At 36.1% G+C, this 15,203-nt stretch overlaps 1 protein-coding gene across 1 annotated transcript in view; it reads left to right on the top strand.

Moving 5' to 3' along the window:
• The window catches only part of SNTG1 (syntrophin gamma 1), an 879,206-nt gene that overhangs the window by 765,341 nt on the left and 98,662 nt on the right, over window positions 1-15,203 (top strand). The window contains exon 16 of the mRNA XM_028852663.2: window positions 14,545-14,697. Within this exon, the coding sequence (XP_028708496.1) occupies window positions 14,545-14,697 (153 nt within the window). The remainder of the gene's footprint in view (window positions 1-14,544; window positions 14,698-15,203) is intronic.

Here is a 15,203-nt window from a genome sequence, read left to right on the forward strand (position 1 = left end):
AATTATGTGTCTTGGAGTTGCTCTTCTCGAGGAGTATCTTTGTGGCCTTCTCTGTATTTCCTGGATTTGAATGTTGGCCTGCCCTACTAGGTTGGGGAAGTTCTCCTGGATGATATCCTGAAGAGTGTTTTCCAACTTGGTTCCATTTTCCCCCTCACTTTCAGGCACCCCAATCAGATGTAGATTTGGTCTTTTTACATAATCCCATACTTCTTGCAGGCTTTGTTCATTTCTTTTTCTTCTTTTTTCTTTTGGTTTCTCTTCTCGCTTCATTTCATTCATTTGATCCTCAATCGCTGATACTCTTTCTTCCAGTTGATCGAGTCGGTTACTGAAGCTTGTACATTTGTCACGTATTTCTCGTGCCATGATTTTCATCTCTTTCATTTCGTTTCTGACCTTCTCTGCGTTAATTACTCTAGTCATCAATTCTTCCACTTTTTTTTTCAAGATTTTTAGTTTCTTTGCGCTGGGTCTGTAATTCCTCCTTTACCTCTGAGAAGTTTGATGGACTGAAGCCTTCTTCTCTCATCTCGTCAAAGTCATTATCCGTCCAGCTTTGATGCGTTGCTGGTGATGAGCTGTGCTCCTTTGATGGGGGAGATGTGCTCTTATTTTTTGAATTTCCAGCTTTTCTGCCCTGCTTTTTCCCCATCTTTGTGGTTTTATCTGCCTCTGGTCTTTGATGATGGTGACGTACTGATGGGGTTTTGGTGTAGGTGTCCTTCCTGTTTGATAGTTTTCCTTCTAACATTCAGGACCCTCAGCTGTGGGTCTGTTGGAGGTTGCTCGAGGTCCACTCCAGACCCTGTTTGCCTGGGTATCAGCAGCAGAGGCTGCAGAAGATAGAATATTTCTGAACAGCGAGTGTACCTGTCTGATTCTGGCTTTGGAAGCTTCCTCTCAGGGGTGTACTCCACCCTGTGAGGTGTGGGGTGTCATACTGCCCCTAGTGGGGGATGTCTCCCAGGTAGGCTACTCAGGGGTCAGGGACCCACTTGAGCAGGCAGTCTGTCCCTTCTCAGCTCTCAACCTCCGTGTTGGGTGATCCACTGCTCTCTTCAAAGCTGTCAGAGTCGTTTGCATCTGTAGAGGTTTCTGCTGCGTTTGTTATTGTTTACTGTGCCCTGTCCCCAGAGGTGGAGTCTACAGAGACAGGCAGGTTTCCTTGAGCTGCTGTGAGCTCCACCCAGTTCGAGCTTCCCAGGGGCTTTGTTTACCTACTTAAGCCTCAGCAATGGCGGGCGCCCCTCCCCCAGCCTCGCTGCTGCCTTGCCGGTAGATCACAGACTGCTGTGCTAGCAATGAGGGAGGCTCCGTGGGCTTGGGACCCTCCCGGCCAGGTGTGGGATATAATCTCCTGGTGTGCCCGTTAGCTTAAAGCACAGTATTGGGGTGGGAGTTACCCGATTTTCCAGGTGTTGTGTGTCTCAGTTCCCCTGGCTAGGAAAAGGGATTCCCTTCCCCCTTGCGCTTCCCAGGTGAGGCGATGCCTCGCCCTGCTTCAGCTCTCTCTGTTCGGGCTGCAGCAGCTGACCAGCACAGATTGTCCGGCACTCCCTAGTGAGAAGAACCCAGTTCCTCAGTTGAAAATGCAGAAATCAGCGGTCGTCTGTGTCGCTCGCACTGGGAGTTGGAGACTGGAGCTGTTCCTATTCGGCCATCTTGCTCTGCCCCCCCCGTTGTGTGTGTGCATTCTTAGGTGCATGGGTACCACAACATGTACAGCATTCATTGTTAGATATGCTCTAGTTTTGTAATAGTAGTCTATTTCAATTATGGTTAATATTATAGTTATTAGTCACATTATGAGATATTAGTAATATTATGGACTACTTAGTATGTTCAAGTCACTTTTTCTAAGTGATACACATCAATCAATTATTTTAATCTTCACAGGAACCTTAAGGCAGGTACTATCAGGCAGTATCATCTCCTGTTGAAAATGCCTACACTAATTCTTAGAAAGATAAAAGGAGTGGTCAAAAGTGGCATTCAAACTCAAGCTGAATGCCTCCCAAACTAACGTTTTTAATTTTTAGGCCAAATATTAATAGCTTCTAAAGTGGGAAAGTTGTCGATGTGCTTGAGACCTATTTCCCTCATTAGATACATTAAATTATAGCCATCTTTGGTGGATTACTATAAAGATTAAACTAGAGATGGTATTTGAAGAATATGTCAATTTATATAAGGGATTATAGTTTCTTAAGAAGAAGGAGGAAATTTAAACTTGTATACTCCTTTCTTTTTCTCAGATAAAGCAACTAAAACTCAGAAATAAAGAATTAATTTGCATATATTAATGTTCATTTGATTTTTTAAAATAATGTTTAAAATATCCCAAACGTAAGGTTTTATTTACAATTATTTAAAATTTTATTTACAATTAATAATTGTAAAAATAAGTTACTTTTTTCAGTAGTTGAAAATGTTTTCACGTATAAAGTGGTTTTATGCAATCAAAGTTGTCAGCTTGAAATAGACAATTATAATTAATAGAAATAGACTGTGAAATATACTATCGTAAGCTTCCTGGTAACTAAATAGCAAAAATCTGCATGACCTGCACAAAATAAACATGAAACAAATTCAAAACATATGACTATATAAAACCGTGAAACCACAAAAAAAGACAGCAAGAGATGAAAAATGAAAAAAATTCTATGAAATAAACAAAAAAACACATAAAACAACTAAGTAGCCGTAGTAAATCCTTAACTATCAATGCTCATCTTTATTAGAAATGATATAAATTTTCTAATAAATGAATGAATGGATAAAAACAAAACCCAACTGTATGCTGATTGCCATACATGTACCTCCCTTTTAAGGACACACATGGAAGAAATAGAAAGAGACATTCCATGCAAATAGAAACTAAAAAGAATCAGATGTGGCAATACTTGTCTTAAACAAAGCAGATGTTGAATCAAAAACTATAAAAAGAGACAAAGAAGAACATTATATAGTGATAAAGGGGTAAGTTCTTTAAGAGTATGTAACAATTGTATATATACAAATGCACCCAACAGTAGAGCACCTACATATATAAAGCTAATATTAAAGGATCTGGAAAGAGAGATGAATTGCAATAAAATAATTATAGAGGCTTCAAAATTGGACAGATCAGCCAGACAGAAAATTAATAAGAAAATATTGGATTTGAATTAACACCTTAGACCAAATGGACCTAATAGACATTTGTAGAACATTCCACTTAACAGCAGCAGAATGCACATTCTGCTCAAGCACACATGGGATATTCTCCAAGATAAATCATTTAAGCCACAAGACAAGTCTCAGCAAATTTATGAAGATTAAAATCATATCAAGTACTTTTTTCAACCTCAGTAATATGAAACTAGAAATCAATAGCAGTAAGAATTTTATAAATTCACAAATATATGAATATTAAATGACATGCTCCTGAACAACCAATGGGTCAATGATAAAATTAAAAGATACATTTAAAAATTTCTTGAGACAAATGAAAATGAAAACATAACATACCAAAACCTGTGGGATACAGAAAAGCAAATCTTACAGGGAAGTTTATATCAACAACCACCTACATTACAAAAGAAGAAAGATTTCATGTAAGTAACCTAATGTTACACCTCAAAAAACCAGTAAAGCAAGAGGAAACAGTCCAAAATTATTAGAAGGAAGAAAATAATAAAAATAAATAAATAAATGAATTAGAGACTGGAAAAGAACGACCAAGGAAATGAAGAGTTGTTTTTTTGAAAAATATATCACATTCACAATCTTTAACTAAATTAAGAAAAATATAAAAGACTCAAACAAATAAAATCAACAATTAAAAATGAAACATTACATCTGATACCACAGAAATACAGAGGATCATAAGCAAATTTACGAAAAGGTATATGACAACAAATTAGATAACCTAGAGGAAATGAATGCATTCTGGGACACATACAACCTACTAAGAGTAAATGCTGAATAAATAAAAATCTGAAGAGACCATCAATGAGTGAGGATACCAAATTAGTAATAAGAAGTCTCCCATCAAAGAAAAGTCCAAGGCCTGATGGCCTCACTGTTGAATTCTATCAAACATTTTTAAAAGAACTGATGCCAATTCTCTACCAATTACTCTGAATAATTCATGAGGTAACACTTCCAAACTTTTTTATGAGGATAGCATTACCCTGATACCAAAGGCAAAGACATCACAAGAAAAGAAAATTATAGGCCAACACACTTTATAAACATAACTGTGAAAATACTCAACATAATACTAGCCAAACAAATTCAACAACACATTAAAATAATCATTTACCATGATCAAGTGGGATTTATCCTTGGAATGCAAGGATGGTTCAACATTTGCAAATTAATAAATGGGATACACCACATTAATGAAATGAAGGACAAATATCATATAATCATTTTATAAAACACAAAGCATTTGGCAAAATTCGACAGTCTTTTATGATTAAAAAAGAACTGCCAACAGATTAGTTATAAAAGAAATGTACTTCAACACAATAAAGGCCATATATGACAAGCCAAAAACCAACATTATTCTCAACAAGGAAAAGTTGAAAGCATCTCCTGTAAGACCTGAAACAAGACAAGAATGTCCACTATTACCACTCCTATTCATTATAGTGTTGAAGATCCAAGTCAGAGAAATTAGGCAAGAGGAAGAAATAAATGGCATACAAACTGAAAAAGAAAATGCTAAATTGTCCTTGTTTGCAGGTGACATGATCTTATGTGTTAAAAAAACCCCAAGGTCCTCCCACTCACTCACACACAAAAAAACTGTTAGAAATAGAAACAAATTTAGTAAAGTTGCAGCATACAATATCAACACAAAAATTAGTAGTGTTTCTTTACATTAACAACCAATGTTTAAAAAAAATCAAAAGAACAATACCATTTATAATAGATACACAAAATGCTTAGCAATACGCTGTTTCTGACAGTCAAGTATAGTTTATTTACTGAGTAGATAAGCCAAAATATTAATAGTTATTATTCCTAAATGAAGGAATTATGAGTGAGTTTTAATTTTTGTCTTTGTTTTCTGTTTCTTATTTATTTATTTATTTATTTATTTATTTATTTATTTATTTATACTTAGGAGGTACAAGTGTAATTTCTTGCATGCATATATTTTGTAGTGGTGAAATGTGAGCTTCTAGTGCACCAGTTACCCAAATAGGTAAATTTTTAACCTTTACCCGTCTTCCACCCTCTTACCTTTTGAAGTCTTCAATGTCAGTTATTCCATTCTATATGTACAGACTTACCCATTGTTTAGTTCCCACTTATAGGTGAAGATATACAGTATTTGACTTTCTGATTCTGAGTTATTTCATTTAGGATAATGGCCTCCAGTTCCATCAATGTTGCTGCAAAAGACATAATTGTATTCTTTTCAATGGATGAGTAGTATTGAAATATATATATATGTGTGTATATATAATTTTTATTATTCAACACATAGGTTGATTGTGAATAGTGCTGTGATAAACATAAGTGCAGGTCTTGCTTTGATAAAATGGTTTCTTTTACTTTGGGTATATACCCAGTAGTGGAATTGCTAGATTGAATGGTAGTTCTATTTTTATTTTGTTGAGGAATCTCCATGTTGTTTTCCATAAAGGTTGTACTAATGTACATTTCCACCAACAGTGTATAAGCATTTCCTTTACTCTACATCCTCATGAAATCGGTTGTTTTATGACATTTTAGTAATAGCCATTCTGACTGGGATAAGATGGTGTCTCATTGTGGTTTAAATTTGAATTTATCTTATGATTAGTGATGTTGAGCATTTTTTCATATGTCTCATGGTCACTTGTATGTTTTCTTTTGACAAAACGTCTGTTCATGCCAATGCCCACTTTTTAATGGGGCTGTTTTCTTCTCGTTGAGTTGTCTGAGTTCCTCATATATTCTGAATATTAGCCCTCTCTTAGTTGCATGATTTGAAACTTTTTTTTCTCATTCTTAGGTTGTATATTTACTTTGTCAGTTATTTCTTTTGATTTGAGAAGTTTTTAATTTAATGAAGTCCTATTTGCCTATTTTTGTTTTCTTTAGGGACTTGGTCATAAAATCTTTGCCTAAGCCAATGTACAGAAGATGTCCCTAGGTTTTCTTCTAGGATATTAATAGTTTCAAGTCTTATGGTCTTTAATTCACCTTGAGTTAATTTTGTTATATGGTGAGTGATAGGAATCTGGTTTCGTTTACTGCATATGGCCACCCAATTTTCCTAGCACCATTTATGAAAGAAAATGTCCCTTACTCAGTGTATATTTTTGTTGACTTTGACAAAGTTCACGTGGCTGTAGGTATATGGCTTTATTTCTGAGATCTCTTTTTTGTTTCATTGATCTATTTGTCTGTTTTTACGCCAGTACCATGCCATTTGGCTTACTATAGACATCTTGTATTATTTGAAGTCAGGTAATGTGATGCCTCCAGCTTTGCTATTTTTGTTTATGATTGCTTTGGCTAATTTGGGGTCTTTTGGGATTCCATATCAATTTTAGAATTTATAATTTTCTAATCTGTGAAATATGGCTTTGGTATTTTGATAGGCATTGCACTGAAATTGTAAATTGTTTTGGGAAATATGGTCATTTTAACAGTATTAATTCTATTGATCCATGAGTATGGGCTGTTTTGTCATTTGTTTGTATCAACTATAATTTCTTTTATCAGTGTTTTGTAGTTTTTCTTGTGGAACTCTTTCACAGCCTTGCTTGAATATATTTCTGGATTTTTTTGGAAGTTATTATAAATGAGATTGCCCTCATTTCAACTGCATTATTGTTGCTGTATAGAAAAGCTACAGATTTTTGTATGTTAATTTTGTATTATGAAACTTTATTGAATTTATTTATCAAATCTAAAACTTTTTTGGTGTAGTCTTTAGATTTTTTGAGATACCTGATTATATCATCAGCAAATAAGGATAATTGACTTCCTGTTTTCCAATTTGGGTGCCTTTGGTTTATTTCTGTTGCCTAATTGTTCTGTCTAGTACTATATTACTGTGTTAAATAGGAGTGTTAAGAGTGGACATCCCTCTCATATTCCAGTTCTTATGGGGAATGTTTCAACTTCTCCATTTTCAGTATGATGTTGACTGTGGGTTCGTCATATGACCCTTATTATTATTATTATAATTATTATTATTATTATTATTTTTGAGATGGAGTCTCGCTCTGTCGCCCAGGCTGGAGCACAGTGGCCAGATCTCAGCTCACTGCAAGCTCCGCCTCCCGGGTTCACGCCATTCTCCTGCCTCAGCCTCCCTAGTAGCTGGGACTACAGTCGCCGCCACCTCGCCCGGCTAGTTTTTTGTATTTTTAAAGTAGAGATGGGGTTTCACCATGTTAGCCAGGCTGGTCTCGATCTCCTGACCTCGTGATCCACCCGCCTCGGCCTCCCAAAGTGCTGGGATTACAGGCGTGAGCCACCGCGCCCGGCCGACCTTTATTATTTTGAGGTATGTTCCTTCTATGCCTCATTTGTTGAGGGTTTTGAGATTGTGCTCTTATGAAGCAATGTTGAATTTTTAAAAATTCTTTTTCTGTGTTTATTAAGATGATCATATGATTTTTGGTCTTAATTCTGTTTAGGTAATGTATGGCATTTATTTGTTTGCATATGTTGAATCATTCTTGCATTTCTGGTGTAAAATTGAGTTGATCATGATGTAATATCTTTTTGATGTGTTGGATTTAATTTGCTGAGAATTTGTTGAGATTTTTTATATCTGTGTTAATTAGGGATATATGTCTGTAGTTTTATTTTTTTGTTGTGTTTCTGCCTGACTTTGGTATCAGGGTGATATAGTTTGTATAATAAGTTAGGAAGAAATTCCTTTTCAATTTTTTTGAAGGGTTTCAGGAGTATTGGCACCAGTTCTTCCTTGTACATTTGCTAGAATTTGGATGTGAATCCATCTGTCCCTGGGATTTTCTTTGTTGGGAGGTTTTTCTTAGTTGGGAGATTTTTTATTGGATTTAAAATCCATTGTTGTTATTTGTCTATTCAAGGTTTCTATTTCTTCCTGATTCAATCTTAGGAGGTAGTAAGTTTTCAGGAATTTGTCCATTTCCTCTAGGTTTTCTAGTTTGTGAGTATATAAGGATAAAGGTGTGGACTCAGTACTGCTACCTTGGCCAAGAGGAGTGAGATCTGATTTTCTCTCATGCCCCAGTTTTGGTGGGGCCCACCACCCTCTCAACTATGCCAGTAGGTTTGGATATTCACTTAGTTAGTGTAGTTTGCTTCTAGTTGTCAACACAAGCTGCCCCAGGCCTTAGGAGTCACTGCTCAGCCCAACACCATACCTCCCAAGCAAATCCCCTCCTGGTCTGGCAGGGGAAGGGGTGAAGTGAAAGATAGGATGAGCCTGGTTCCAACATGCCAATGGCTGGAGCCCATGCCGTACTTGATTATCAGTTCCAGCTGTGGGAACCTCTTCCCTGCTTGAGAACCAGATCCCCAGGATACAGTTAGAGTGTATTTAATGCCAAAGTCTGCCACTGCTGCTAGTTTTCAGGACTGTGCACAGCTTGCAAAGAGCTAGGATCAAGAATGGTGTTCTGTTGTAGGTTCCCAGGTCCCAGAGCAGGTACTTCTTACGGTCTCCCAGCCACTCCCCAAGGTAGATCTAGGGCTTAGAAAAGTCATGGTGCTCTACTGTGGCCTGAATTACATGAATCTATAGTGGGAAAGTGGACCACAGAGAGATACTCACTAACCCTCTCCCATATTGGGAATTTACTGTCTTCTCATTTTCAGCCAGTCCCAGCCACACAGGCTGACTGCTCTTCTTTTTCTGGTCAGATTCTGGAGTTTCTTCATGTGTTTCTGTTAAACTCCTGTGTTCTCTCTTGGATAATACGTTTGTAAACAAAAAAAGTGACTGAGGTGGATCTTAATCAATTAGAGGTTTATTTTGCCAAGGTTGAGAACATGACTGGGAAAAAGAAACACAAATCACAAGGAGATCTGGACCCTGTGCTTTTTTTAAAAAGGGTTCTGGGAACTTCAATATTTAACAGGAAAAAGCAAGCAGGAGGAAGAAGAAAGAACAAAAGTCTGGGTAGGCAAAGAAATAAGAGGTCACATTCTTGTGAGGATCTTATTCATGTGCAGAAAAGCTACATTTTATGTAAAGTAAAGTAAACATGAAATTACAGCTTTTTGGGAATGAAAGGAAGGGAGTTTTTTCATGACTCACTACCTAAGCTTAGACCTTTGGTATAGTGAGTTCGGGGTCCCAATATTTGATTTTACTTTCATATGTGCAAAGTGTGATTGTCTACATATCATTGTTACTCTTCTAAGTGGACGAAGTACCCTGGAAAAGCATCTAGTCAGCTGTCTTGAAAAAAAAAAACAACCTGTTGTTTCTTTGTAATACTGCTTTATACATCTCAGAGGTCTCCAATGAAGGACAGCATATGGTTATCGGTCTATAGAAAGTGTTCAGGGGACTTGGAACAAATCTAACAAAATAGAAGATACTTCTGGAGAAGTGAGAAAATTGAGAAAAATGCAAAAAATGTGTTCTTGTTGTGTTTAGCTATTATTATTATCATTATCATTATTAAATGATACTTTCCAATTGTCAAAAAAGTATTCTGGAGGCTATTGTTTCTACTCGGGTATAAGTCACACTTTGACAAAAGAGAAATGCATGCAGAGAGCAAGCCATAGAGGGCAAGTTAGGAAATGATACAAATATTTATCTATATTTATTTTATTGAATCAACACTGATAACAGAAATACCCAACATTAATTAAGTACTTCCAAGTATTAGAGACTAAGCAAATAATTAAATATAGTATCTTATTTAATCATCAGATCAATTAATTATTTCCGCTTTAGTGATGAGTGAAGGAAGCTATTATATGGTAATGAACTTGCCAAAGATTACCTATTAATAAATAAAAGAGAGGAGATTCAAATCCAGACAGAATTTTGAAGCTAGAGCTTTTATTCTTATCACCTTCTGACAGCTCCTGCATGCGTGTGAGTGAGAGAATGAGGGTGAGAAAGAGGAATATATACATTCTTACTTATACCTATGTGAATAACCATGTGTAAATACTCCTTATTATACTAATACTTCTAGTCAATGCCAGCCTCTAAGAATATGTTATTTAGTTTTTCAGATACATACATACACACACACACACACACACACACACACATATATATATATATATTTATTATTACTTGCATATAACTTGATAATGACTGCAACCATAAAGGAACACAATCTTTTGAAATGTTATAGGCAGCAAAAGTAGAAACTCTAGTAAGAGAAATCTAGTGTCAATGATTTTACATGATGACTTTGAAAGTAGACCTTTAAAATGATTGAGCTATAGTCACTTTTCACTGAATTTCTGATAAAGGATCTTCTGCTTTTTCTGAACTTTCTACTCTTCCCACTCATCCACTCTTAGCCATCTAAAAGTTACAGTCTATGCTGCCTCCTTCTCACTTGAAACTCTCCAATATCTTTTCCTGGCAGGTGCATTCTGTGAATTTCTTAGCAGGATCATCTGGTCTTTTAAGGGCTTGCATCACATTGCTCTTGCATTTGTCTTTAAGTCCTTGATAGTACTACAGTCTCTCCCTACAATACAACTTTCTCCCTCCTACTTTACCTCAAGATGATCTATGGCTCCTTATTCTGCTTCCTTAGCATGTTATGCTGTCATATGCTCATTATTTTAACATATTTCTCTCCCTCACTAAAATGAGACCTGGGTGCTCAGATGCAATTTGTGGTATGAGTCAGTTCATGAGAAGTATCTTATAAATAACAATAGGAAATTGCAAGAAGTTTTCAGATATGCTGAAACTGTATTTGCAGAGTTGATTAGAGGATCCTTTGTCTGAGAGAGAGTCACCACTTGGGTAATACAACAGAAGATCTTAAATTGAGTTTTAAAAGAGTAAAGGAGAAAAGTTTTGCCAAGAGAATAGAAAATCTTACATGAAGGCCATTTTAAGATCCTATTGCTACATGTGATTTATGAAAAGGAAAAAATACCAAATTTTTCTGACTAATAATGACATTAGATAACATTTTTATTATAATGTAGATTGAGGCCAATTTAATAAACCATAAAATTGGCAAAGTTTCTGGAAACTGCAATGTTGAGTTACAGTTTCTGTGCCAATTTATCAATTTAAAAAGCTAATGTAGATGTTGAAATATCTGCAGTATAAAGAGAGGGCATACTAAAATTTTTGCTATAGTAGCTTGTCATTATACTGTGTTCAAGTCCAACATTTATAACCAGACCAATCATCCCATGTCTTTTCCTAGCTTTAGCTCTCAATGTTTCTGCCACTTTTTTTTTTTTGAATTTCTGAAGTGCCTCACTTGGTCCCAACCAGCCCCATCCACTCTCTGGAAAGAACACCCTTTTCTATACTTTATCTTTAATCTTCTACTCATTTTAAGTCACTATTTAAAATTTATTTCCTAGAGAACATTCCTCTGGCTTTTCAATGTATTGTGATGTAATACCTTCTTCTTCCTCTACCTCTTCCTGCGCAGCTGCTTCTCCTCCTCCTCCTCCTCCTCCTTCTTCTTCTTCCTCTTCCTCTTCCTCTTCCTCCTCCTCCTCCTCCTCCTCCTCCTCCTCCTCCTCCTCTTCTTCTTCTTCTTCTTCTTCTTCTTCTTCTTCTTCTTCTTCTTCTTCTTCTTCTTCTTCTTCTTCTTCTTCTTCTTCTCCTCCTCCTCCTCCTCCTCCTCCTCCTCCTCCTTCTTCTTCTCCTTCTTCTTCTTCCATTTTTGAGATGGAGTTTCCCTTTTGTTGCCCATGCTGAAGTGTAGTGGCACAGTCTTGGCTCACTGTAACCTCCCTGTCCAGGTTCAAGTGATTCTCCTGCCTCAGCTTCCTGCATAGCTGGAATTACAGGCATGCGCCACCACATCTGGCTAATTTTTGTATTTTTAGTAGAGATGGGGTTTCACGATATTGGACAGGCTGATCTGGAACTCCTGACCTCAGGTTAACTGCCTGACTCAGCCTTCCAAAGTGCTGGGATTACAGATGTGTGAGCCACCGCCCCCGGCCTCTTATTTTTTTTATAATGGCGCTTACAATAATTTGTACTAACATATTTACTTGTGTGGTTATTATCTCTCTTTGTTGCCTCCATAGACATTATAACCCCAAAACTGCTAAAAAGTATTTATAATTTATCATTCGATTGTACTCACAAAAATATTATGTTTTCATTTTTTTCTCCTTTCAGACAGAGTAGGAAAATCAATAAGCACACCATTTATCATCATTTTAGCTTTCTGAGCATCTACTGGCAACAAGGGTCGGAGCTAAATTCTACAACCCTGAAAGTAACTGCCTTCCATTAGCTCTCTTCCAGAGATTATAAGACTGCAAATGGGAAACAAAGAAAATAGCTATTATATTTTAAACACTTGCCAAAGCAGAGAATTCCATCTAGTATTTTGGGTGTTTAATAATGATACACTTACATCCCTCCTTAGGAGAAATGATTACAGATATCAGTGATTAACCCTTTGACAGTTTTCAGTACACTGCATATATACAGCATATATAGAGTCGTGAGTCCTTTAATGATCGAGATATATTTTAGGAAATGCCTCTCAGTTAGATGGTTCCACTGTTGTGCGAACACCACAGAATTTGCTTACACAACCTGAGACATCATAACCTACTGCATAGCTAGGTTATACAGTACAGCCCATTGCTCCTAGGTTGCATAGCTGTATAGCATATGAATATACTGAATACTGTAGGCAAAAGTAACACAATGGTAAGTAGTTGTTTAAACACATCTACACATAGAAAAAGTAAAGTAAAAGTACAGTCTAAAAGATTTTAAAAACATGATACACAGGTACAGGACACTTACCATGAATGGAGCTTGCAGGATGGAAGTTGCTGTGGGTGAGTCAGTGAGTGAGTGGTGAGTGAATGTGAAGCCCTAGGCTGTTACTGTACAGCACTATAGAGTTTATAAACACTGAACACTTAGGCTATACTACATTTATAAAAAATAATTTTTTTCTTCAATAATAAATTAACCTTAGCTTACTGTAATATATTTTACTTTACAAACTTAATTTTTTCAACTTTGGACTTTTTTGTAAAAGTGCTTAGCTTAAAACACAAACATGTTATGCAGCTGTACAAAATTATTCTATATCCTTATTCTCTACTTTTTTTTCTACTTTTAAATTTAAAAATGTATTTTTCATTTTTGACTTTTTAAAATTTTTTTAAAAAAATAAGACAGAAAAACACACATGAGCCTTGTTCTACACAGAGTCAGGATGTCCAATATCACTGTCTTCCACCATCACATCTTGTCCCACTGTAAGATCTTCAGGGGCAATAACATGCATGCAGCTGTCATCTCTGATGGTAATGATGCTGCCATCTGGATACCTTCTGAAGGAACTGCCGGAGCCTGTTTTATAGTTAACTATTTTTTTTAATAAATAGAAGGAGTACACTAAAAAATTCAATAAAACTATAATACAGTAAATACATAAACCAGTAGCATAGTCTTTCTTATCATGATTATTATGTAGCATATATCATAATCATATGTGCCACACTTATATAGCTGTCAGCACAGCAGGTTTGTTTACACCAGCATGACCACAAACACATGAGTAATGCATTGCTCTATGACACTACAACGGCTATGACATTGCTAGAGAATAGGAATTTTTCAGCTCCATTATAACCTTATAGGATCACTGTTGAATATACAGTTTATCATTAACCGAATCGTCCTTATGCGGCACATGACTGTATTTAAAATGCTATATCTGACATGTTGCATTGAGTTACTCTATTTCATAAATTATTTGCTTCACTTTTTTTTCTTATGTTAAAATCTCTTAAATTGGAATACATGTAAATTTGTGAATACTTTAGTTGAAAATTCCTTGTAAGACCAAGAAATTGTTCGTATCAAAGTCATCTTTTTGATACAATGAAATACAGTTACACAAGTAAGGTAAATAATGTGTTTTTTTTAAAATAATATTAGTGCTGTAGACAAATTAGACTCATTTTCTTTTTCATTTCTCATGGAGAAGAATATTTCAGTTTGCTTATAAAGTTCCTTAAAATTTACAAACATGTTCACAAGCATTATTTAATTTCAACATCATAACATTTATGTAAGGAAGGGAAGAGTTAGTGTCTCACCCCTTTGAACAGTAATAAACCAAGTCTTGTATGTTAAATGCTTTAGTGGTTATATTGTTGGTAAGAGTTGAAGCCAGAAACCCAAACTTCTATTTTACGGACATGCTTCAGTGTAAAGACAGAGAAGTCATGTGTTAGTTATTGGCTTTGAAGCCCGGAGTTCTGGAATAATTTGTAATGAAGACATGGTGAATTCACATCTTTTTACTGTGGCTTCCACACCTTGCTCCAGTCAGGAATGGCCAGGTTAGCAATGTGAAGTGATGTGTGCCAGCCTGTGTAACTCCAGGTTTTCACCAGGACAGTGACCTGCTGGACCGACGGAAACACTGCTTCACCGTGCAGTCTGAGTCTGGGGAGGACCTGTACTTCTCAGTAGAGCTGGAAAGTGACCTCGCCCAGTGGGAAAGAGCGTTCCAGACAGCAACCTTTCTAGAAGTAGAACGGATACAGGTGAGAGTCTGTGGGACCGCAGGATGTGTGGCTCGCTCAGATGTATGTCCACTTCCCTAGAATTCTAATATCATTCCAAAGTAGTGTAAAAATACAGTTCCAGGAGTCTTGACCTCAAATACATTCCATAATTAGTCATTTTTATTTAGTGACTAGTAATACAGCTCTGAATAAAATTTTAATTTTTCCACAACTTGATCTTTCCAGGCTATTTCCTACTACTAATCAAAAATATATTTCTAATTTTAATTAGACATTACTCTGACTTAAATCTAATATAGAAAATACTCTAATTTAATTAATTGTTGACATGGTCACTTCCTGTTCTCCAAATATGACCTCCTAATTTCCAATCTCTTGGCATCATTTACTCACAATGCTCTTTCTTCTAGAAAACCTTCCCTTTGCCTCCGTCCTTCAAAGCCTTATAGAGGTTTTGAAACTTTTTATCAAAGGTCATATCATCCAGGAACATGTTCCTGATTTCCAGCCCACCATGCCTAATG

The sequence above is a fragment of the Macaca mulatta genome, chromosome 8, assembly GCF_049350105.2.
Source record: "Macaca mulatta isolate MMU2019108-1 chromosome 8, T2T-MMU8v2.0, whole genome shotgun sequence".
In the NCBI taxonomy this organism is placed as follows: Eukaryota; Metazoa; Chordata; class Mammalia; order Primates; family Cercopithecidae; genus Macaca; species Macaca mulatta.